At 34.3% G+C, this 23,322-nt stretch overlaps 1 protein-coding gene and 1 pseudogene across 4 annotated transcripts; both read right to left on the bottom strand.

Annotated features, from left to right (window-relative positions):
• Window positions 1–2,339: 2,339 nt before the first annotated feature.
• LOC149536482 (protein LEAD-SENSITIVE 1-like) lies at window positions 2,340–10,915 on the bottom strand. Of its 4 annotated transcripts, none has more exons than XM_089804308.1 (4): window positions 10,672–10,915; window positions 10,085–10,302; window positions 8,875–9,349; window positions 2,340–2,810 (listed from the first exon to the last, which is right to left on the bottom strand). In XM_089804308.1, the coding sequence occupies exons 2-4, from the start codon at window positions 10,227–10,229 to the stop codon at window positions 2,657–2,659; spliced, it is 774 nt and encodes a 257-aa protein (XP_089660434.1). In that variant the 5' UTR covers window positions 10,230–10,302; window positions 10,672–10,915; the 3' UTR covers window positions 2,340–2,656. The 4 variants fall into 4 exon arrangements, with proteins under 4 accessions (XP_089660434.1, XP_089660436.1, XP_089660433.1 ...); XM_089804310.1 differs by having other exon boundaries at window positions 10,085–10,280; XM_089804307.1 differs by having other exon boundaries at window positions 10,760–10,915.
• A 75-nt stretch (window positions 10,916–10,990) lies between these two features.
• Window positions 10,991–23,322, bottom strand: part of LOC149536481 (L-ascorbate oxidase-like) — a 48,412-nt pseudogene continuing 36,080 nt past the window's right edge.

The raw sequence follows: 23,322 nt of genomic DNA, 5'->3' as shown, positions 1-23,322 counted from the left end.
CGAGTAAATCAAGCCCATTTGGAGGCATGTTCTTAATCATGTTAGGGATTATTTTACATAGGATGGTAGGAATTAGAGAGTCTATTATTTTAACTTTAGTTTCCTTAATCACTTTCGGTATGGCAACAAAATTTACTTTCCTTTCTACATTCTAAACTCTTTGAATATGAGTGAAGTTAAAAATAAAAAGAAATGGTCCCTATTAATTCTCTATGTTCAAAACCATTAAGGAGAACCTAAGGGTAATAAGAAGGACCCTGATGATAGTGGAATTGATACATGTGATGAAGAAGAGCCTCCCTTTGTTAATTCACAATAATATAGGGTTTTAGATGACCACTGGGAAAATAAGTTGGATGGCATGGAAAAAAGTGATGAACCCTCACCCCCCGCCCCTCCCTTAAAAAATAGGATAATAAGATTGCACATTCCCCTGTCAAGTATCATAAGGGCATTGCTTCCCCTTCACTTGCAAAGAAATCAAATAAAGGTAAAGACACCAAAGGGAATAAGGCCTAGCAGACTAATATCAACAAGGATATTTCTCCTATTAGGATTCTGAACTATCTTGTCTTTAATTTTGAGGACATACACCGAGGACATGATAAGAATGATTTTGTGAATCATGAGCCTAATACAACCTCTTCTTCCCTGCAATTTCTTATCAAAGCCAAGGACAAAATTGATTTATCAATGGGTATTGACAAGTAGACTTAAAATGAAATTCACTCTCTCAAAAATAAAGTGGAGCATGGTGGTGACATTATGGACCAAAATAAGGATTTTAAGGATAGGATCCTTAAGGACAGTGATGACAGGATCCACTCTTCCATCCTGGAATTGGTGAATGACAAAGGGAAAGTGAACAAAGAAGGTATTGAGCTTGGGGTTGATCTAAACAACAAAGGTAAAGATTCAGAGACTACATAGGGACTCGACAAAATGACAAGGGGTAGGCTCAACAAGAAGAATGTGTGATGTTGATTTAGGCCACAAAACATCTTAAGAAGCCTATCTAGGTTGGGGCTGTTTTAGCTTTGTCCTTTATGATTAGCAGATTTTACATTACTCTAGCATAATGTTACTTTTGATGTTTATCATTTATCTTATGTAATTTGTACTTTCTGAAATAGATTTTCAAATCTTACTTTTACTTTAATACAAAAAAATCAATAAAATTTTTGAAAAAGATTTATTAGTTTAAGAAAAATTACGAAAGGTTGAATGAAATTAGCAAATATGATATAGAACACTGATTTTGAAAAATAATTTAACATTTTTAGTCTCACACTATATCCCAACAATCAAATTCTTAAATATTTATTAATCGGCGCAATACATCACCGCATTAAACTCACTCTTAGACATAAGAAATACATTGTAATGTTCATACCACGCTACTCCATTTAAAAATTCGCTGGTTTACATCTCACTGCCAAAAATAAACCAGCGAGCATATTGTAAAAAGTGAACCAGATACAACGATTGTTAGAAGTGAACCAGAAACAAAGCCCAGGCACGAAATAAAGGGTGTTGTGAAAGCATAGCTATAGAGTAGAATCAAAGAATTAGCTTTCGATGCACTCTGAAATTCCTCGGTTCATTCAATTGCTGGCTTCGTAGATGGAACTTAAATCAAGATCAAATATCTAGCTTCCGATCTTTGCATAAATCTTATGTTCAATCCTTTTCTCGGCAAAACTTTCGTTACGATCGAAGCTTCAACTTCTGATCAAAATTGTCCGCCAAAGCTTGTTTATAAAAAAAAACAATGTAGGAGCCCTTGATTCAGAGAGACTTGATTCTTAGTGGGCTTTATAAGAAACTTTCAACTTTATTAATAGAAAGCTTACTGACAATTTTATTAAATTGTAATAATGTTGATAACTCCGTAATTTTTTACAAGAAAATGATTCTTCTGCTTTTAATTATCAATGATAAATCAAAATATCAAAAAATAACAAACCAACCAAACAGCACCAACCATTCGATCATTCTTGTCTTCATTTATATGCATATCATTGAAATTTAAAATTATCGATTGCATTCAATAGCCAACTAAGGGATGTATAAGACATGCTTATCTTTAGCTTGAACTATAATTGAAATTCATTGTTGAACGTGTTTCTAGAACAACACATTAACGTCTCGCCATTGTAAATTGAGAAGCAGTTCAAAAGTCTGATACAACCAATCAATTAATAGTACAATAATAACATTCAAACAACATTCTATGAATGTTCTATTTTAGGTAGAATTGAAATTTTTATTGCAATCTTAAAATGAATTGCATGGCAGTTTGAACAAATGATCATTTAATGAATTCACAGCTTACAATCTACAAAGAAAACTTAGATCTAATAAATAGAAATATGCTGAAAAACAGACTCATTTATAGTTCCAATCCTACATAAGAATCGTACTTTATTTTTACAAATCAAAACCACTATCTAAATAATGCTATATTCTTCCATGAAGATCATGATTTCTGAACAATTGGTGTCACAGTCCATTTTTAAAAACGAAACTTAGACCTAATAAATAGAAATATGCTGAAAAACAGACTCATCTATAGTTCCAATCCTACATAAGAGTCGTACTTTATTTTTACAAATCAAAACCACTATCTAAATAAAGCTATATTCTTCCATGAAGATCATGATTTTTGACCGATTGGTGTCACAGTCCATTTTAAAAAACGTCCTAAAGGCGAACTCGTGAATCCTGAGGTCATGGGATTCATTTGGTTTCTCTCTTCCTCATCACCCGCATTTGACACTTCGTCTTCACTGGAATCTCTAATATCTACCCTGAATTCAGAAAAATTGAATTTGTCAGTATATGCTTAAGGACGATTCAAAATTGCTTAAACATTACACATTAAAGCTTGACTCCTGCATGAAATGTATTAAATAGTCAAAATTGACTTATTTTATCCAGACTTAATTTTTTCCTTAGTGTGTGATGGGCTAGAGGGTGTTGGAAGCAGTCAAACTCTTGTCATCAAACAGCTATAATAGAAGATTCGATCTACTGCCAGTTATCATCAATCAGTTACAAGTTACAACAGAACTCTCAGTCTCACACTAACCTGTAACATTTCCCTAGCCAACAAGTAAATAAACTATCAGTGCTGTAATGGTTATCTATTCACCGCTTGACTCTGCCGTATGAGATAACTCTGGAAACATCTATTTTGTAATTGACTGGTGAATGTGCTCTATAAATAGAGACTTAACCATAACGAATGGTGAGTGTAAAATTTATACAGATAAATAAATACTGTTTCTCCATTTTCTGTAGCAGAAGTATTATGGTCATGCATATTTAGAATGATTTCTCTGATCAGCTGTAAAGTATTTTTCAGATTTTTTCAATTTCTCAATATGGTATCAGAGGCAGGTTGTGATTCTTGGGCAGTGCTAGCTTGTCTTTGTGCAGAATTCCAGTCATCTGCAGCAGGCATAAATCTCATTGAGCAGCATTTTTTTTGGTAAAGCAATTACTATACAAATTTGGTGAGAATTTCTTTAACTGATTATCTTTACAGTGTTGAAAGTTCTGATTTTTTTCTTTCTCATCCAAAAAGGAGAGAAGTTGATTAATGGATTCTCTTGGTGTTCCTCTACCATCAATTAAATTGAATGGAAAGAATTACTATGATTGGGTTTCACAAATTGAATTGTCTCTAACTCTACAAAACTGTTATGATATTGCTAATGGTAGTGAGCAGAGACCAACAAGTGCTGGAAAAGAATGTGATGATTGGGATAGGAGAGACGAGAAGGCAGCAGCTTTGATAAAGCTAACACTTTCAGAAGAAGTATTTCCAGAAGTTCGAAATGAAAGAAGTGGAGTGCAAGTATGGAAGATTCTGAAAAAATTGTATCAAAATTCAGGTGATGTATGGATTATATCTCTTACCACAGAGTTATATAATCTAAAATTAAAAGGCTCACAAGAAGTAGTGACTCATTTAAGTAAATTAAAGGAAAAGAAAAATGAATTGGCTTCTCTTGGAAAGAGCATAGATGATAAAGATTTTGTGCAAATAATTTTACAAAGTCTTCCAGGCTCTTATCAATCTTTTATAAGGGGACTTGATACTGCTGATAAATTAAAAGGAATCAAACCTGATGAGTTGTGTGCAAAGTTGATTCAAGAAGAAAAACGTCAAATAAAAGAAAGAGAATCCTTTGTTGTTGATTGTGAATCTCAAGCATTTGTAATAAAAGGAAAACAATATCATCAAAGGACACAAGATAATAGATCTAATGGAAAGAATTGGAAGTATGGAGATAATAATAATTCATATAGGAATCAAAATAGAAGTAAGTGGAAATGTCATTACTGTGGTAAGCAAGGACATAAATCTAATGAATGTTACAAAAGGATTAATGATTCAGAAAAGAACAAGTTTACAAAATCATTTGATTCAAAGAGGAATGCCTTTTGTGTAGCACTTAAAGCAAATAGTTCTTTTAAGGATGAATGGATAATTGATTCTGGTTGCACACAACATATGTCACATAATAAGGAACAGTTTGAGTTATTAAATGAAAGCAATGTTGAAAATATATATCTAGGAGATAATAGTTCTCTAAAAGTTCAAGGAAGTGGAAATGTTCAAGTAAATAATGGAATGTTCAAAAATGTGAAGCTTGTTCCTCAACTCTCAACAAATCTTCTATCTGTCTTTCAAATTGCAAATCAAGGATACAAAGTCGAGTTTTACAATAACAAATGGTTAGTCAAGGATGTGAATAAAAATTATGAAGTAACTGCAATCGGTAGAGTGAAAAATGGCCTTTATAAATTTCAAGAATTTGTTGGAAATAAAGATGTATGTGCTATTGCAAAGTATGATGTTGTAAGCAGGTTGTGGCATGAGCGTATAGGACATGTAAACTATCAAAGTCTCAAGCTTATGGATAAATTGAAGATGGTGCATGGTCTACCAAGAATCTCTCCAACAAAAATAGTATGTGAAGGATGTGCAATGGGCAAGCAACATGTAGAAAGTTTCCCACAAGGAAAATCATGGAGAGCAAAAGCACCTTTGCACTTAGTCCATAGCGATGTGATGGGTCCTTTCAAAATGCCCTCACTTGGAGGTGCAAGGTATGTTCTCACATTCATAGATGACTTTTCAAGAAAAAATTTTGTATACTTTCTACAAAAGAAAGATGAAGTGTTTTATAAATTTAAGGAGTTTAAGGTTCTAACTGAAAAGCAAAGTGGAAATTTTCTAAGAATTATAAGAACAGATAGGGGTTCTGAATACATGAATAAAGAATTTTTGAGATTTTGTAAACAAAATGGCATAAAGAAAGAATCCACTATTTCCTACTCACCACAACAAAATGGGGTAGCAGAAAGGAAAAATAGGACTATAATGGAAATGGTTAGGTGTATGCTCCATTCTAGAAATATAGAAGTACATCTTTGGGCTGAAGCAATTCATACAACAGTTTATATTTTAAATAGAACTCCTACAAAGGTTGTCATGAACATAACCCCTAAAGAAGCTTGGAGTGGAAGAAAGCCTACTGTATCTCATTTTTGTATTTTTGGTTGCACTGCTTATGCTCACATCCCTGATGAAAAAAGAAGTAAATTGGAAAGGAAAAGTGAAAAATACATCATGGTGGGATATAGTGAAGAATCAAAAGGATATAGGCTATATAATCCTAATACAAAAGAAATTCACATCAAAAGAAATGTTTGGTTTGATGAAGGCTTTGAGAATACTAATTCTTCTACATTTTCTCAAGTTCCTTTTTTTGAAGAAGATGAGCATATTGACACTAATGTTTCAGAACAAAATATGATATCTCCTACAAAAGGAAAAGAAGTGCAAGATGAAGATTCAAGTAGCAGTGATGATGAAGACACAAGAAATAAAAGAAAAACTCGAAGCATTCAAGAGGTCTATCAAGAAGGTCCGAAGATTGTTGCTAACTATGCTCTCATGGCTAAGGTGATGCAGGTTGAAACTCCAAGTACATTTGAGGAAGCAAAAGGAAAAGAAGAATGGGAGGAGGCTATGCAAGAGGAGTACAACTCCTTGATGAAGAATGGAACTTGGGAATTAGCAACACTTCCAAAAGGAAAGAATGTGGTAAGTTGCAAATGGACCTACAAAACAAAGTTCGCATCAGATGGAGCAATTGAAAGATACAAGGCAAGGTTAGTGGCTCGTGGCTTCTCACAAGAAGAAGGTATTGACTATACTGAAACATTTGCCCCTGTTGCTAAAATGACTTCCATTCGAACTATTATAGCTTTAGCTGCAAAATGTGGATGGAAAATATTTCAAATGGATGTCAAAAGTGCTTTTTTATATGGAGACTTAGAAGAAGAAATTTATATGCAACAACCACTAGGATTTGTTAAACATGGTGAAGAACGTCTAGTATGTAGATTGAAGAAATCTCTATATGGCCTTAAATAGGCTCCAAGAGCATGGTACTCCAAGATAAATGAATTATTTGTAACAAATGGATTTACAAAGAGCAAAGCTGACCCAGATGTCTATGTCAAGCACATTGAAGGTGAAATTGTTATCATTGTTTTATATGTGGATGATCTAATCATTACAAGAGATTCTAGCCAATGTATTGATGACATCAAGACACAACTTAAGAAATTTTTTGAGATAACTGATCTTGGATTGATGCACTATTTCTTGGGCATGCAAGTTTGGCAAGAAGATAGTAGGATCTTGCTTTCTCAAACCAAATATGCTATTGATGTATTAAAAAAATTTAATATGAGTGATTGTAAGCCATCTCCTACACCATGTGAAGTAGGTTTAAAATTAAGTGTTCATTCTAATCAAAAGAGAGTGGATGGAAAACTATATAGGCAACTTGTTGGTAGTCTCTTGTATCTCACCATAACTAGACCGGACATTGCATATGCAGTTGGTGTTGTCTCTAGGTACATGGCAAATCCACATATTGAACATTGGAAGGCTGCTAAGAGAATCTTGAAGTACATCAAAGGCACTTACAAGCTTGGAATTGAGTACCAACATGGAGGAAACCCTACTTTAGTAAGCTATACAGATTCTGATTATGCAGGTGATATTGATGATAGGAAATCCACTTCAGGATATATCTTCCACCTTGGATCCGGACCAATCTCTTGGAGCAGCAAGAAGCAATCTACAGTGACACTATCATCAACAGAAGCTGAATATATTGCAGCATCAAAGGCATCTCAAGAAGCTCTATGGATCCGAAGATTACTTGAAGAGACTTGTCATCTACAAGCTCATCCAACTACCATATTTTGTGACAACCAAAGCACTATCAAACTTGCAAAGAATCCTGTCTAACATCCAAGCACATTGAATTTCATCATCACTTTGTTCGAGACCTCATGGAGAGTCAAGTCATCAAGTTACACTTCACAGGCACTGAAGATCAAGTTGCAGATATTTTTACCAAATCATTGTCTACAGTCAAATTTCTCAAATTTTGAACCTTGTTATGTCTCCAAGAAGTTAATGTTTAACTTTATTCTTGTACTAATTTCTCCCACACAATATTTTTCGTGGTAGAAATTAAGGGAGGGTGTTGGAAGCAGTCAAACTCTTGTCATCAAACGGCTATAATAGAAGATTCGATCTACTGCCAGTTGTCATCAATCAGTTACAAGTTACAACAGAACTCTCAGTCTCACACTAACCTGTAACATTTCCCTAGCCAACAAGTAAATAAACTATCAGTGCTGTAATGGTTATCTATTCACCGCTTGACTCTGCCGTATGAGATAACTCTAGAAACATCTATTTTGTAATTGACTGGTGAATGTGCTCTATAAATAGAGACTTAACCATAATGAATGGTGAGTGTAAAATTTATACAGATAAATAAATATTGTTTCTCCATTTTCTGTAGCAGAAGTATTATGGTCATGCATATTTAGAATGATTTCTCTGATCAGCTGTAAAGTATTTTTCAAATTTTTTCAATTTCTCAATAGAGGGCTCCTCAATTAAATATTTGTTCCAACATTTACTAACTAATCTATAATAAAATTATATCAATTTATCATCTTCTCTTATTTTTCTTTACCCCTTTTTTTGGCTTTATTAACTTTTTGTTGGTTCATGAATGATTCATTGTGTTCTAATATTGAAAATTTGTGAGCCACGATAGAAATATTTGTCCATATGTACTGGTGATTTAATTAGGTGAAGGGTTATGGTGCAATGGATGCGGCTATCCTCCAAGAAAATTGTACATTGACCAATTCTCAAAAAATTGAAAACAACATAGATTTTTTTGAAAATTTCAGCATTTGATCTTCATGATCTGCATAGTTTGTAGTCGAAAACAACAAAAATTTTATTAAAAAATCATTACGTTTTCATGAATCTAGAATAAAAAAAGGTTTGACTTTGTTTTGTCTCTAGTGCATTTCTCCCAGAGATTAGCCTATCTCTGGCACAATAGAATAATGTGTTGGTTGACACTCTAAAATGATCACTTTTTAACTCTTCCACACATAAGACTCCTACATCATTAATATCCAAAAGTTGAAACTTTGACTTTAAATAGTTAAACAGAATACTCATACAGCATAGAAAAATGTTACATCCAGAAATATCTTATACCCACTAGGAGAAAGTCCCCATACCCACTAGGAGAAAGTCCCCAGTAGCTCTATATATGAGTTAAGAAGTTACCATTAAGGTTCCAACTTCTGAATATTCCAGAGATCGTCTAACCAAATGATTAAAAAAGTAACATTTTCAAAGTGATTCAAAATGTCTAAATGAAATCCTTGAGCTGAGATTTAAAAACAAAAATAGTTGTTATGTTGAAACGTTATCAATACACAGAATATCGGCAAATTTCATACCTGGTGAATTCCTCTTTCTTTCGGGAAAAGGGATGAAGAAAATTGCGTAAAAATTGAATATTTTCCCATCTCCTGTCGACTTGCGGTGATAAAATGCCTTGTAGTCCTGTCATGCAGTAGATAGCAAAATGTTCGCAGTTGTTATCAGTCAGAGAGTAAACCCCAAATCCACGTTGAAGTCGTTCCCGGGCCCGCTGGATTATTCTCTTTCTGGATCGATCCGCTACCACCGTGTGGCAAGTTCCTCCCTTGCGCGTTTTGTATTGTTCTGTAGTAACTCCATACTCATATCGCTTAATCTTTCCTCCTTTCAGAAAGCAATTTAAGCAGGTCTCTATTACGCCACTTTCTCCACAGTAGCTACAATCAGAGCATCTCCTACTTGCATCCATCTGTCTAGCCGATGATGCAAAAGGGCCAGAAGAATCCTTGCTAACTATGAAATGAATCACTCGCTTCTCCCCAACATAAATACCTGTTTCTCAATTGTCCAAACATCAAGAGGAAAAAATAAGTCGCTTTCTATATAACCAATTGCAATGTCCTTTTGAAATATATATGCCATGTAAAATTATTTGATAATGGGTGTCTAATAAAATTTGTTGTACATGATGTTATTTCTTTTCCGCGCAAGAGGATTTTGAAAATGTAACTGCATTGTGATAATATACCAACTAAAATTATGGGTATTACAAGCCTACATTATGATGGTGGTCACAAATTATAATGAAAAATAAAGCTCTTGCAATATTTATGTTCCCACTACTGGTCCCTCTACTCTATTATTTATTATTTCATTTAGATTTCTACAGTTTATATTCATATATATATTTTTAATTAATATTTAAAATCATTGTGCCATCTTATCAAAATTCAAATATATGATTTTTGATATATGATTTTTGGAATCAAACTTATTAAGATCTTATAGTTCTAAAGTATAGTCTTCATTTCCATAAATAAAAAATGACTTCATGCTACCCACTACTTTTGAAACATACACTAATAATCAACTTAATTGAAAAGAAAAATCTAATCTTATATCTCTATAATAAAAATATATATATCTGAATTCCTACTTCTAAAATTGAAATCAATCTATGATTAAAATCTCAAATGTTATGATGAAAAAACCCAGATTAATTACACTACAACAATCACAATAGTTAACCAGAAATAGACCACTGAAATAAAATTTGTACAGCCCTACCATGGTGCGCATAATTCAACATTAATCTCCAGGAATAAATGTGATCGCCAGGTTTGAGTGCGGCAATATCTATTGTTGGAGCCGTGAAAAACAGTGTCCTTCCATCACGCTTGTGCCTATTTAATAGATATACGAGTGTTGCCATGGTTGCACACAGTTGGCGTGAACGATGAAATATCTCCTACCTGCTCCCGCACTACGTGATTTGACAGAGATTTCTGATGAAAATTACAACACGGGATAGAAATCAAAGAAGATGAGAAATTCAAGATGGGCTCTACAAATCCATTCACTACAATTTTTAATAACTCTTGAAAACGAAATATTGTTTTCATTCTAAATGCCCAATGATCATAATTCTTGCTAGAAAATACTGGAATCATAAACTGATTCATACTTGATGCCATACTTTAAAAAAATAAAAAATCTTTTAAAATACATGAATTCATAAGTAGACAGCAGAATCAATAAGATTATCTTAAAGAATTATGATCTCCAACTTCTTACAAAATTAATCACTTGAAATAAAATGCAGCTCATAAGCACACTCACGGAAGTGCCTCAACTTCAAAAATAAAATGCAATACCTTACTGCTGGACTGATCTCAAGTTTTTGCCACAAACATTGACAATAATTCTATTAAGAATTTGCAGTCCTTTAAACTCACAGCATACCTTCCTTCTTGCAGCAGCAATCTCTTTTTTAAGCTCCACAATCTGCCTGGACTGTTACTCCACAATCTGCCTATGATTAACTCCACAATCAACCTGGCTCTGATACCACTGTGAAGGTGGGCAGAGACAGAAAACTGAAACACAAATTTTCATATTATTGCTCCTACTTCTTGGCACTGGCTAAATAGCCACGAAAATGCACCGGATCATATTTCCGTCAGTCTATTTCCGTTAGTCTGCCGTAGACATCGTCTCTGGGGTCAAGTCAAGACTGCTGACTAGCGAGTACACACGACAATTCACATCAGAAATCATAGAACAGACAAGGAAGAAATTCACGGCAAATCCACAGAAGGAAATTTCCACACGGAAAGTATTCCCGCGTGTGGAAACTGAGGCATGGAACGTCTCTCGTTCGCAACACGCCAAGGCAGTGTGTCCTAACGAAAGAAGCTGCCGAACAATTTCCCAGAAAACAAATTAATAAATAGTTTAAAGAAATATATTTGTACATGATAATATAAAAATTTAAACGTAAAATAATATTTAAGTTTTAGGTTTGTAAAATAGGTATATATTTATTCAAATATTTATATATAAATTAGTTTAAATATGAAGTTTACTATTTGAATAATATTTTAAATATTAGTTTTATCTTTAATTATTTATTTGTCTATATACATATGTAGAAGTCTGAGAAAAGATCTAGAATGTGTAGCAGTCAAAAATCACATGTAAAAGATGAAAGAGAACATTGAAAGCCCTCCCTGCCGACCTTCACCTACCAAGCTTCCCACCGTCCTCCCTGTGGGCACTCTGTGTACACAGTGTACGTATTCGATTGGACACTGAAAGTATGTGAGTGGATTATGGAAATTTCGTTGCGACCGGGACATATTTTAAATTATATTTTAAAACAGTGTACGTCCCTTCAAGTCAAATACCTTTCACCCGCTCCTCTTGATCGCCATGTGAATTATTAGCGTTTACTGTGAAGCTTCCGTGTTTACATGTATCCGAATTTCCAACTTACGTGACATCAAGGAAGACGATACATCAATCACATGGGCCCATTTTATGTCACATCCTAAGTGGAGAACCCCACATGAAAGGCAACCAAATTTACTTTACATCACAAGCGGGGAGAAACCATTTAACGTCAATCAAAGGAGAACTCATTATACGGATACAATGAACTAAAAACAAAATAAAGTCGAATAATTTATATTTTATTTTATTTTATAAAAATTAATATTTAAAATATAAATTAATTTAAAATAAAATGTATTATTTTGAGTATTGTATATAATGTTTTTTTTCCTAATTCATCAAGTTTCTAATTAGAAATTATCAAAGTAACAAGAATCGGAATCGGATCGAAATCGGCAAGGCCGAATCAAATCGTGAATCGGCCATGAATCGGAATCGAATCGGCCATGAATCGGAAAATTTAAAAAACCCTTGAAATTTAGTGAGTAACTTATTTCATAAACCCTTTATCGCTGATTCGATTCACCGATTCACAAAAAATCGTTTGGCTTGAATCGAATCGCCGAATCGCATGAATCGCATGAATCGCCGTGATTCTTGGAACTATGGAAATTATCATTTAACAGTTACAATTACTTATTTTATTACAATATTTTTTTTGACTTCTTAAAACTGACAAATATAAAAACTTAGACAAATAGATAACATAATTTAATCAAATTTATAATCATTTAATTATTATAAGTGCTCTATTTTCTTTGTACTTTTTAAAATTTTATAGTAAATTTGTATTTATAAATACTAATATTTTACTATTTTCATATTAGAAAAACTGCGAACATTTTGCTATCTACTGTATGACAGGACAACAAGGCATTTTATCACTGCAAGTCGACAGGAGATGGGAAAATATTCAATTTTTCTGCAATTTTCTTCATCCTTTTTCCCGAAAGAAAGAGGAATTCACCAGGTATGAAATTTGTCGATATTCTATGTATTGATAACGTTTCAACATAACAACTATTTTTGTTTTTAAATCTCAGCTCAAGGATTTCATTTAGACATTTTGAATCACTTTGAAAATGTTACTTTTTTAATCCTTTGGTTAGACGATCTCTGGAATATTCAGAAGTTGGAACCTTAGTAGTAACTTCTTAACTCATATATAGAGCTACTAGGGACTTTCTCCTAGTGGGTATAAGATATTTCTGGCTAACTTTTTTCTATGTTGTATGAGTATTCCGTTTAACTATTTAAAGTCAAAGTTTCAACTTTTGGATATTAATGATGTAGGAGTCCTATGTGTGGAAGAATAAAAAAGTGATCATTTTAGAGTGTCAACCAACACATTATTCTATTGTGCCAGAGATAGGCTAATCTCTAGGAGAAATGCACTAAAGACAAAACAAAGTCAAACCCTTTTAATTCCAGATTCACGAAAAATGTAGTTTTTTTTTATTAAAAATTTTGTTGTTTTCGACTACAAACTATGTAGATCATGAAGATCAAATATTGAAATTTTCAAAAATATCTATGTTGTTTTCAATTTTTTGAAAATTGGTCAATGTAAAATTTTCTTGGAGGATAGCCGCATCCATTGCACCATAACCCTTCACCTAATTAAATCAACAGTACATATGGACAAATATTTCTGTCGTGGCTCACAAATTTCCAATATTAGAACACAATGAATCATTCATGAACCAACAAAAAGTTAATAAAGCCAAAAAAAAAAGGTAAAGAAAAATAAGAGAAGATGATCAATTGATATAATTTTATTATAGATTAGTTAGTAAATGTTGGAACAAATATTTAATTGAGGAGCCCTCTAGCCCATCACACACTAAGGAAAAAATTAAGTCTGGATAAAATAAGTCAATTTTGACTATTTAACACATTTCATGTAGGAGTCAAGCTTTAATGTGTAATGTTTAAGCAATTTTGAATCATCCTTAAGCATATACTGACAGATTCAATTTCTTTGAATTCAGGGTAGATATTGTAGATTCTAGTGAAGAGGAGGGGTCAAATGCGGGTGATGAGGAAGAGAGAAACCAAATGAATCCCATGACCTCAGGATTCATGAGTTCGCCTTCAGGACGTTTTTAAAAATGGACTGTGACACCAATGTTCAAAAATCGTGATCTTCATGGAAGAATATAGCTTTATTTAGATAGTGGTTTTGATTTGTAAAAATAAAGTACAACTCTTATGTAGGATTGGAACTATAGATGAGTCTATTTTATAGCATATTTCTATTTATTAGGTCTAAGTTTTCTTTGTAGATTGTAAGCTGTGAATTCATTAAATGATCATTTGTTCAAACTACCATGCAATTCATTTTAAGACTGCGATAAAAATTTCAATTCTACCTAAAATAGAACATTCATAGAATGTTGTTTGAATGTTATTATTGTACTATTAATTGATTGGTTGTATCAAACTTTTGAACTGCTTCTCAATTTACAATGGCGAGACATTAATGTGTTGTTCTAGAAACACGTTCAATAATGAATTTCAATTATAGTTCAAGCTAAAGATAAGCATGTCTTGTACATCCCTTAGTTGGCTATTGAATGCAATCGATAATTTTAAATTTCAATGATATGGATATAAATGAAGAAAAGAATGATTGAATGGTTGGTGCTATTTGGTTGGTTTGTTATTTTTTGATATTTCAGTAATTTGAGTCATTGATAATTCGCAATATTTTTTATTAGTTCTTGTAGATGACAAGTAAACTTAACTAGTCAATCAATAAATTAAAATAAATTATTAAATTTTATTATACAGAAATACTATAATTTGTTTATTTTTATATTTAATAATTTAAATTTTTGATTTATCATTGATAATTAAAAGTAGAAGAATCATTTTCTTGTAAAAAATTACGGAGTTATCAACATTATTACAATTTAATAAAATTGTCAGTAAGCTTTCTATTAGTGAAGTTGAAAGTTTCTTATAAAGCCCACTAAGAATCAAGTCCCTTTGAATGAATGGCTCCTACATTGTTTTTTTTTATAAACAAGCTTTGGCGGACAATTTTGATCAGACGTTGAAGCTTCGACCGTAATGAAAGTTTTGCCGAGAAAAGGATTGAACATAAGATTTATGCAAAGATCAGAAGCTAGATATTTGATCTTGATTTAAGTTCCATCTACAAAGCTAGCAATTGAATGGACTGAGGAATTTTAGAGTGCATTGAAAGCTAATTCTTTGATTCTTCTCTATAGCTATGCTTTCACAACACCCTTGTTAGTTTTGTTAGCTTGGACAACTATTTGTCCATATGCTATTATTTAGTATCTAATTGTTTTTGCTAACAAATTGGTTAGAGCAAGGACAATTATTTATTAAATAATTGACTTCTTTTAGAAGAAACTAGAAACCAATTTTGTTAGGGTTGGTAAGTTGTTTTATATCTCCACCGTCGATTGTAAATCAATCTTGGCCGTTGGTTTACCAATGAGAGTAGTATAAAAGGGGGTCTAGGGGGCATTTGGAGAACAAGAAGTTTGGAGAAACATTTGCAGTGTTAGCAAATAGTCTTGCAGTATTAGCAAGAGTGCAGTGTTAGCACGGGAATAGCAGTGGGGAATATCAGCGGGATAAATTAGGAGGTTGTTGAAATTCTACCAGTAAGAGGCAAAGAATTTTTTATCTCTTGATTTGCTGAAGTTTAATATAATTTCTCATCTATAGAACTAGTTTTCCCTTAGGGGTTTTTCCAGGGACAATTTGTCTGAAAATATTGTGTTCATTGTGTTGTGCATTTCTTTTCGTATTTTTTAAGTGAAGTTGCAGTTGTGTTATTTTTCGATATTAGTTGGGAATTTATTTTCAGCAGTTTAATAATCGTTTATGATAGGAGATTAATAATCAGTGACTGCAATAGTTAAATTTTTCACATGGTATCAGAGCATTGTTACGGGTAGAAGAGTTTTTCCCTAGGAAAGAAAATTTTGATCTCTTTAGATTTATTATTGCTTTAAACCCTTGAGATGGCTTCAGCCGGTTTGAGAGATCAGGATAGGTTGGATGGTGCCTCAAATTTTGGTGTCTGGAAGGCCAAAATTTCTTTATTGTTGGAAGAGAATGGTATCAAGGATTATGCTACCAGTGTTGTATCTGTACCAACGGATGCAACACAGCTTGCAGCATATAGGAAGGACGATGCCAAAGTGAGGAGGATAATCCTTGATGGTGTCAAGGATCATATTGTTCCACATATCGCAGAGATAGATACAGTGAAGAAGATGTGGGATGTCATTCTGAATCTATACCAGAATGCTACCACCAATAGGAAGTTGATTCTTAGAGAGAAGCTAAAGAATACCCGGATGAATCAGGGAGAAGATGTCACAAGTTACCTCACTAGGCTCAGACTTGTCAAGGATGAGTTAGCAGCTGTTGGAGATAGCCCTAGTGATGACGAGCTAGTGAGAATAGCCTTAAATGGGTTTACTAAACAATGGAGTGTCTTTTTTCAAGTTTTCAGTGGATGAGATATTTTACCGAGTTGGGATCGACTATGGACTGATTTCACTCAGGAGGAGTTTAGACTAAGTCTTGTCAATGGGGCCAACAAGAGTTAAAAAAATGAGGTGGAACAAGAGAACATTGCCCTAGCGGGTAAAGGGAAAGCAAAGAAGAGATCTAGCAAAGGATCGAATTCACAAAGTGAAAAGAAGAAGAAGGACCTTTCTAAGGTCAAGTTCTTTGGATGTCACGAGTTTGGCCACTATGTCAGTGATTTCTCAGAGAGGAAGAAGGGTAAGAAGCAAGTGGCAGCTTTAGCAAGTGTGGAAGAACTCTCCAGTAGAATGGAAGATGAGTTTGCACTCATAGCTTGTATGGTTAGCTCAACCTCACAGTGTGTTTGGCATATAGATAGTGGGGCATCATTTCATATGATAGGAGTTAGAGAGTACTTCTCCAGTTACAAGGAGGAGGACACCAACATCCAGATTTCTATGGGAAACTTGTCCAAACTCAACCCTATTGGGAAAGGGACTGTTCAGTTTCAGAGGGAGAATGGAAAGATAATCCCACTTCATGATGTGTTATATGTGCCAGGCTTAGGTATGAATTTGATTTCTGTATCTGTTCTTCAGGATAGGAGGTATAATGTACTCTTTAGAGGGACAAATGTGTTGATTAAGCACAATGATTGGAAATCACCCATAACTATTAGAGTTAGGAGTGGTCGCCTTTATAGATTGTAGTTTGATACTCCTAAGGCACTTATGAGCAACAATAATCCTAGAGAGCTATGGCATAGGAGGATGGGCCATATTCATCATGGAGCACTTAGATTGCTTCGTGAGATAGTGACAGGTGTTCTAGAGGTGAGCACAGAGCATGACGATGTATGTAAGGGATGTGTGTTAGGGAAGTTTGCAGAAGCATCTTTCCAAGGAGTGACACCAGATCTAAGGGTGTCCTTGATCTAGTACATTCAGATGTTTGTGGACCAATGTCGACGAAATCTCTTAGAGGATATGAGTACTATGTTACTTTTATTGATGATTTCTCTAAAAAGACCTGGATATACTTCTTGAAGACTAAGGATGAGGTTTTCAGTCGATTCCAAGAGTTCAAGGCTCTAGTGGAGAATTTGACAGGAAAGAAGATAAAGGTTCTTCGGTTAGACAATGGAGGCAAGTACAAAGGAAATGTCTTCCAGGAGTTCTACACCACAAAAGGAATCAAGAGAGAATGGACTGTTCCTTACAATCCATAGCAGAATGGAGTTGTTGAGAGGAAGAACCATTCTATATCGGAGGTAGCAAGAGCTATGCTACATGACCAGGATAGGCCCCATTACTTATGGGCAGAGGCGTGTAATACAGTAGTCTACATTCAGAATAGAGTTCCACACAAGGTGTTAGGGAAGATGACACCAGAGGAGGTTTCCACAGGGAAGAAGCCAAATGTTAGTCACTTCAGGATATTCGAGAGTTTGGCATATTTCCATATTCCTGGAGATACACGTACAAAGTTAGATTAGACTACAGAGAGGGGGTACTTTTTTGGGTACAGTGAGACCTCAAAGGCATACAGGATTTTCATTTCGAGGACTAAAAGAATTATTGTTAGACGGGATGTCAAGTTCATGGAGGACAAGGCATTCAGGAGATCCAGAGATTTTCCAACAAATGATCAGAGTGAGCAGCCCACAGAAGCTCCAAGACCAAGTCAAGAGCAACAAAGCTCAAGTACAGTTACCAGTACGAGTATAGACTCAGTTAGTGAAGATTCACAGAGTATGGAGCAACAGGTGCAATAAGAAATGCATCTAAAAGACTTAGAGGTTGACATTTCATCCTCTGCAGTTGGCAGCAGGAACCATGTGGTTCCAGATACACAAAGGGATACTCAGGAGTTTGTGGGAGCTCCTAGGAAAAGTACTAGACAGTGAAGACAACCAGCCAAGTTCAATGACTATGTGGCATTAGTTAGTTAGTTGGTAGATAGTGAGCCTTCTAGCTATCAGGAAGCTGCAGAACATCAGGTATGGCGAGATGCTATGGTTCAGGAATATTCTTCAATAATGCAGAATGATGTGTGGGAGGTAGTACCTAGACCAAAAGGTAGGGTTGTAGTTGGATCACGCTGGATCTATAAGATAAAGTATGGTGTAGATGGTAGCATCAATAAATACAAGGCGAGGTTCGTGGCAAAGGGGTTCTCTCAGAAGGAGGGAATAGACTATGAGTAAACATTTGCTCCAGTTGCCAGGTATACTTCTATATGAGCTGTAATCTCACTTGCAGCAAAGATGGGATGGAAAATCCATCAAATGGATGTCAAGACAACATTCCTTAATGGTGAGTTGAAGGAGGAGGTATACATAGAATAACCAGAAGGCTTTGTAGCACACAACAAAGAGACCCATGTGTGCAGATTGAAGAAAGCATTATACGGACTCAAGCAGGCTCGTAGAGCGTGGTATGAGTGCATTGATACATACTTGTAGAAAATGGGCTTTGTGAAGAGTGAAGCAGATGCTAACCTCTACTACTTGATGGTTGGGGGTGAGATTCTCATTCTTGTTCTTTATGTGGATGACCTATTTCTTACAGGTTCACTAGGGCTCATAGTGGATTGCAAGAGGAACCTTGCAGAAGAGTTTGAGATGAAGGATTTAGGACTTATGCACTACTTTCTAAGAATGGAAGTGTGGCAGACAGATGGGGAGATTTTCCTTGGTCAAGGGAAATATTGCATTGAAATCTTGAAGAAATTTGAGATGGAGGATTGCAAAGCCATGTCTACACCCATGATCAGGAATTGGAGGAAGGTAGATACAACTAAGGAGAAAGATGTAGATCCCACTTTATATAGACAGTTGATTGGTTCACTTATGTATTTGGTCAACACTAGACCAGATATAGCATTTGCAGTTAACTCTCTTAGTCAATTCATGGTTGAACCAAAGAGAATGCATTGGATAGCGGCTAAGCATGTGCTACATTACTTGCGTGGTATAGTCAAGTATGGGATCAGATATGTTCAAGGTGAAGGTATCAAGTTGATAGGCTATACTGACGCAGATTGGGCAGGAAGTACAATAGACAAAAGGAGCACTTCAGAGTGTTGTTTTAGCTTGGGATCAGGAGTTGTATCTTGGTTCAGTAGGAAGCAAAAGTCTGTGGCTCTAAGTTTAGCAGAAGCAGAATACATAGCAGCTAGCATGGCAACATGTGAAGCTATATGGCTTCGGAAGTTGTTAGTAGCCTTGTTTGGTCAGAAGGTTGAGACTACTGTGACACATTGTGACAATCAGAGTTGCATCAAGTTGTTTGAGAATCCAGTGTTTCATGATAGGTCTAAACATATAGATATTAGATATTACTTCATCAGAGATTGTGTACAAAGGGGAGTTGTTCAGCTACAATACATACCTACAGAGGAGCAGGTAGCAGACATTCTGACTAAGGCATTGGGGAAGGCAAAATTTATCTTCTTCAGAGATAGGTTATGTGTCCTGCAGAACAGCTTCCTCGCTAAGAGGGAGTGTTAGTTTTGTTAGCTTGAATAGTTGTTTGTCCATATGCTATTATTTAGTATCTAATTGTTTTTGCTAACAAATTGGTTAGAGAAAGGACAATTATTTATTAAATAATTGACTTCTTTTAGAAGCAACTAGAAACCAATTTTGTTAAGGTTGGTAAGTTGTTTTATATCTCCACCGTCGATTGTAAATCAATCTTGGCCATTGGTTAACCAACGAGAGTAGTATAAAAGGGGGTCTAGGGGGCATTTGGAGAACAAGAAGTTTGGAGAAACATTTGTAGTGCTAGCAAATAGTCTTGCCGTGTTAGCAAGAGCACAGTGTTAGCGCGGGAATAGCAGTGGGGAATATCAGTGGGATAAATTAGGACGTTGTCAGAATTCTGCCTGTAAGAGGCAAGGAATTTTTGTATCTCTTGATTTGCTGAAGTTTAAAATAATATCTCATCTATAGAACTAGTTTTCCCTTAGGGGTTTTTCCAAGGGCAATTTGTCCGAAAATATTGTGTTTATTGTGTTGCGCATTTCTTTCTGTATTTTTTAAGTGAAGTTGCAGTTGTGTTATTTTTTGATATTAGCTGGGAATTTATTTTCAGCAGTTTAATAATAATTTATGATAGGAGATTAATAATCAGTGACTGCAATAGATAAATTTTTCACAACCCTTTATTTTGTGTCTGGGCTTTGTTTCTAGTTCACTTCTAACAATCGTTGTATTTGGTTCACTTTTTACAATATGCTCGATAGTTTATTTTTGGCAGTGAGATGTAAACCAACGAATTTTTAAATGGAGTAGCGTGGTATGAACATTACAATGTATTTCTTATGTCTAAGAGTTAGTTTAATGCAGTGATGTATTGCGCCAATTAATAAAAATTTAAGAATTTGATTTTTGGGATATATTGTGTGACTAAAAATGTTAAATTATTTTTCAAAATCAATGTTCTATATCATATTTTCTAATTTCATTCAACCTGTCGTAATTTTTCTTAAACTAATAAATATTTTTCAAAAAAATTATTTATTTTTTTGGATTAAAGTAAAAGTAAGATTTGAAAATCTACTTCAGAGAGTACAAATTACATAAGATAAATGATAAACATCAAAAGTAACATTATGCTAGAGTAATGTAAAATCTGCTAACCATAAAGGAAAAAGCTAAAATAGCCCCAACCTAGATAGGCTTCTTAAGATCTTTTACGACATAAATCAACATCACATCATGTTCATCTTCAATATTGTTCAAGGCTCTAGAGATGCTAACATTCTTCTTGTTGAGCCTACGCCTTGTCATTTTTTCGAGTCCCTCTGTAGCCTCTGAATCTTTAGCTTTGTTGTTTAGATCAACCCCAAGCTCAATAGCTTCTTTGTTCACTTTCCCTTTGTCATTCACCAATTCTAGGATGGAAGAGTGGATCCTGTCATCACTGCCCTTAAGGATCTTATTAATCCTATCCTTAAAATCCTTATTTTGGTCCATAATGTCACCGCCATGCTTTTCACTTTATTTTTGAGAGAGTGAATTTCATTGTAAGTCTAGTTGTCAATACCCATTGATAAATCAAATTTGTCCTTGGCTTTGCTAAGAAATTGCAGGGAAGAAGAGGTTGTATTAGGCTCATGATTCACAAAATCATTCTTATCACGTCCTTAGTGTATGTCCTCAAAATTAAAGACAAGATAGTCCAAAATCCTAATAGGAGAAATATCCTTGTTGATATTAGTCTACTACGCCTTAGTCCCTTGGGTGTCTTTACCTTTATTTGATTTCTTTGCAAGTGAAGGGGAATCAATGCCTTTGTGATACTTGACAGGGGAATGTGCAATCTTATTATCCTATTTTTTAAGGGAGGGGCGAGGGGTGAGGGTTCATCATTTCTTTCCATGCCATCCAACTTATTTTCCCAGTGGTCATCTAAAATGCTATATTATTTTGAATTAACAAAGGGAGGCTCTTCTTCATCATATATCAATTACACTATCATTAGGGTCCTTCTTATTACCCTTAGTTCCTTCTTAATGTTTTTCAACACAGAGAATTAATAGGGACCATTTCTTTTTATTTTTAACTTCACTCGTATTCAAAGATTTTAGAATGTAGAAAGGAAAGTAAATTTTGTTGCCATACCGAAAGTGATTAAGGAAACTAAAGTTAAAATAATAGACTCTCTAATTCCTACCATCTTGTGTAAAATAATCCATAACATGATTAAGAACATGCCTCCAAATGGGCTTGATTTACTCATTTAAAAAATGATGAGCCATTGTAACCAATGTCTCTCTTTCTTCATCATCCTGAGGTAATATTTCCAATGATCTTCCTCTTCGTCAATAAATTGAATCCTTCACTCAGTAGCCCAAAGATCCCTATAAAAAAATGTATTGAGGGGGAAATTGTTAGTATCTCTAACCATTGTTGTCTATTAGTGTTAACCACATAGTCATTTAGGAGGTAGAGTCAAATGATCGTCACTAAAACCGAGCTACTCTATATAGGCCAAGTCATGTACATAAGAAAAGTATGTACCAAGACCTATAGGAGCTCAGTAAGGTTATGATCATAGAGTATTTTCTATACAAGCCGAGCTCATCAATGGCTGAGAAAGTATCAAGCATACAAGTTTCGAGTTATATAGTGTGTGTTGAGCACAATACTCGATGAGCATCAAAAGAGAAATATAGAACAAGAAACAACAATGACGAGCATCAGGAGTTAGTAAAGACCAAGCAATACATAATTTACATAAAATTCAGGAATGGAACAGAGTTTGAGGCCAAGTGATTATCAGGCTGACTTGGACAGAACATTTAATACTTACAAAGGTTTTTATTGAACATTTACACGATGTGGATCACATATCCCTATGTTGTGTGTTCAATGATCAAGATGAAGAGGCAAAACATGGAATCATCTAGAAAAGTCTTTATGGAACTCTTGAAATAGTGACGATCTTAACCTAGATCATGCATCTAAAGTAATAGCAAGGATAGAGAGGTGTATGCATGGAAACAAGAAGTAATATGCAACAGAATGATTGAGAATAGATAATATGAAAGATGCTTAGTATCAAACTTGTTTTGGCTTTAGCTTCTATTTTTTTTCCTATTCATCAAATGTATGTTAAAAGTAATTTCTTAAATTGAGACTTACATGAAGATATATAGCTCAACTGCCAGTTTTTTTGAAAAAAAGGGCAGTGAATATTTAGTTTGCAAATATTTAAAAAAAAAAATCAATTTATGGTCTCAAACAATCACCTAGAGAAGGGTATTCAAATATAAATTCTTTCTTTTTTTCTCAAGGATTTTATAGAAGTAAAAAATGATCCTAAATTATACATAAGACATAATCAAGATGATATTGTTATTATTATTTTCTATGTAGATGATTTGATCCTCACTTCAACTTCAAATGCTTTAATCTTTGATATTAAGTTTCAACTTAATCAAAAAATTTAAATGACTAATTTAGGCATTTTACATTACTTATTAGGCATGCAAATTTGGCAAACACCTAAGGGTATATTTCTTTCTCTAAGATAATATGCTTATAA

This window comes from Cupressus sempervirens, chromosome 10, assembly GCF_028749045.1.
Source record: "Cupressus sempervirens isolate cs-2001-9-10 chromosome 10, ASM2874904v1, whole genome shotgun sequence".
NCBI classification, from domain to species: Eukaryota; Viridiplantae; Streptophyta; class Pinopsida; order Cupressales; family Cupressaceae; genus Cupressus; species Cupressus sempervirens.
The sequence above is the reverse complement of the archived record's forward strand: the minus strand, read 5'-3'. Positions and strand labels throughout refer to the sequence as shown.

Excerpts from the sequence above, each read along its gene's own strand:
- LOC149536482 (XM_089804308.1), bottom strand. The coding sequence starts at position 10,229 with ATGGCAACACTCGTATATCTATTAAATAGGCACAAGCGTGATGGAAGG. Across the intron at positions 9,350-10,084 it reads GTTGAATTATGCGCACCATG|GTATTTATGTTGGGGAGAAG; the intron begins GTAGGGCTGTAC and ends ATTGAGAAACAG. Across the intron at positions 2,811-8,874 it reads AAGAAAGAGGAATTCACCAG|GGTAGATATTAGAGATTCCA; the intron begins GTATGAAATTTG and ends TTCTGAATTCAG.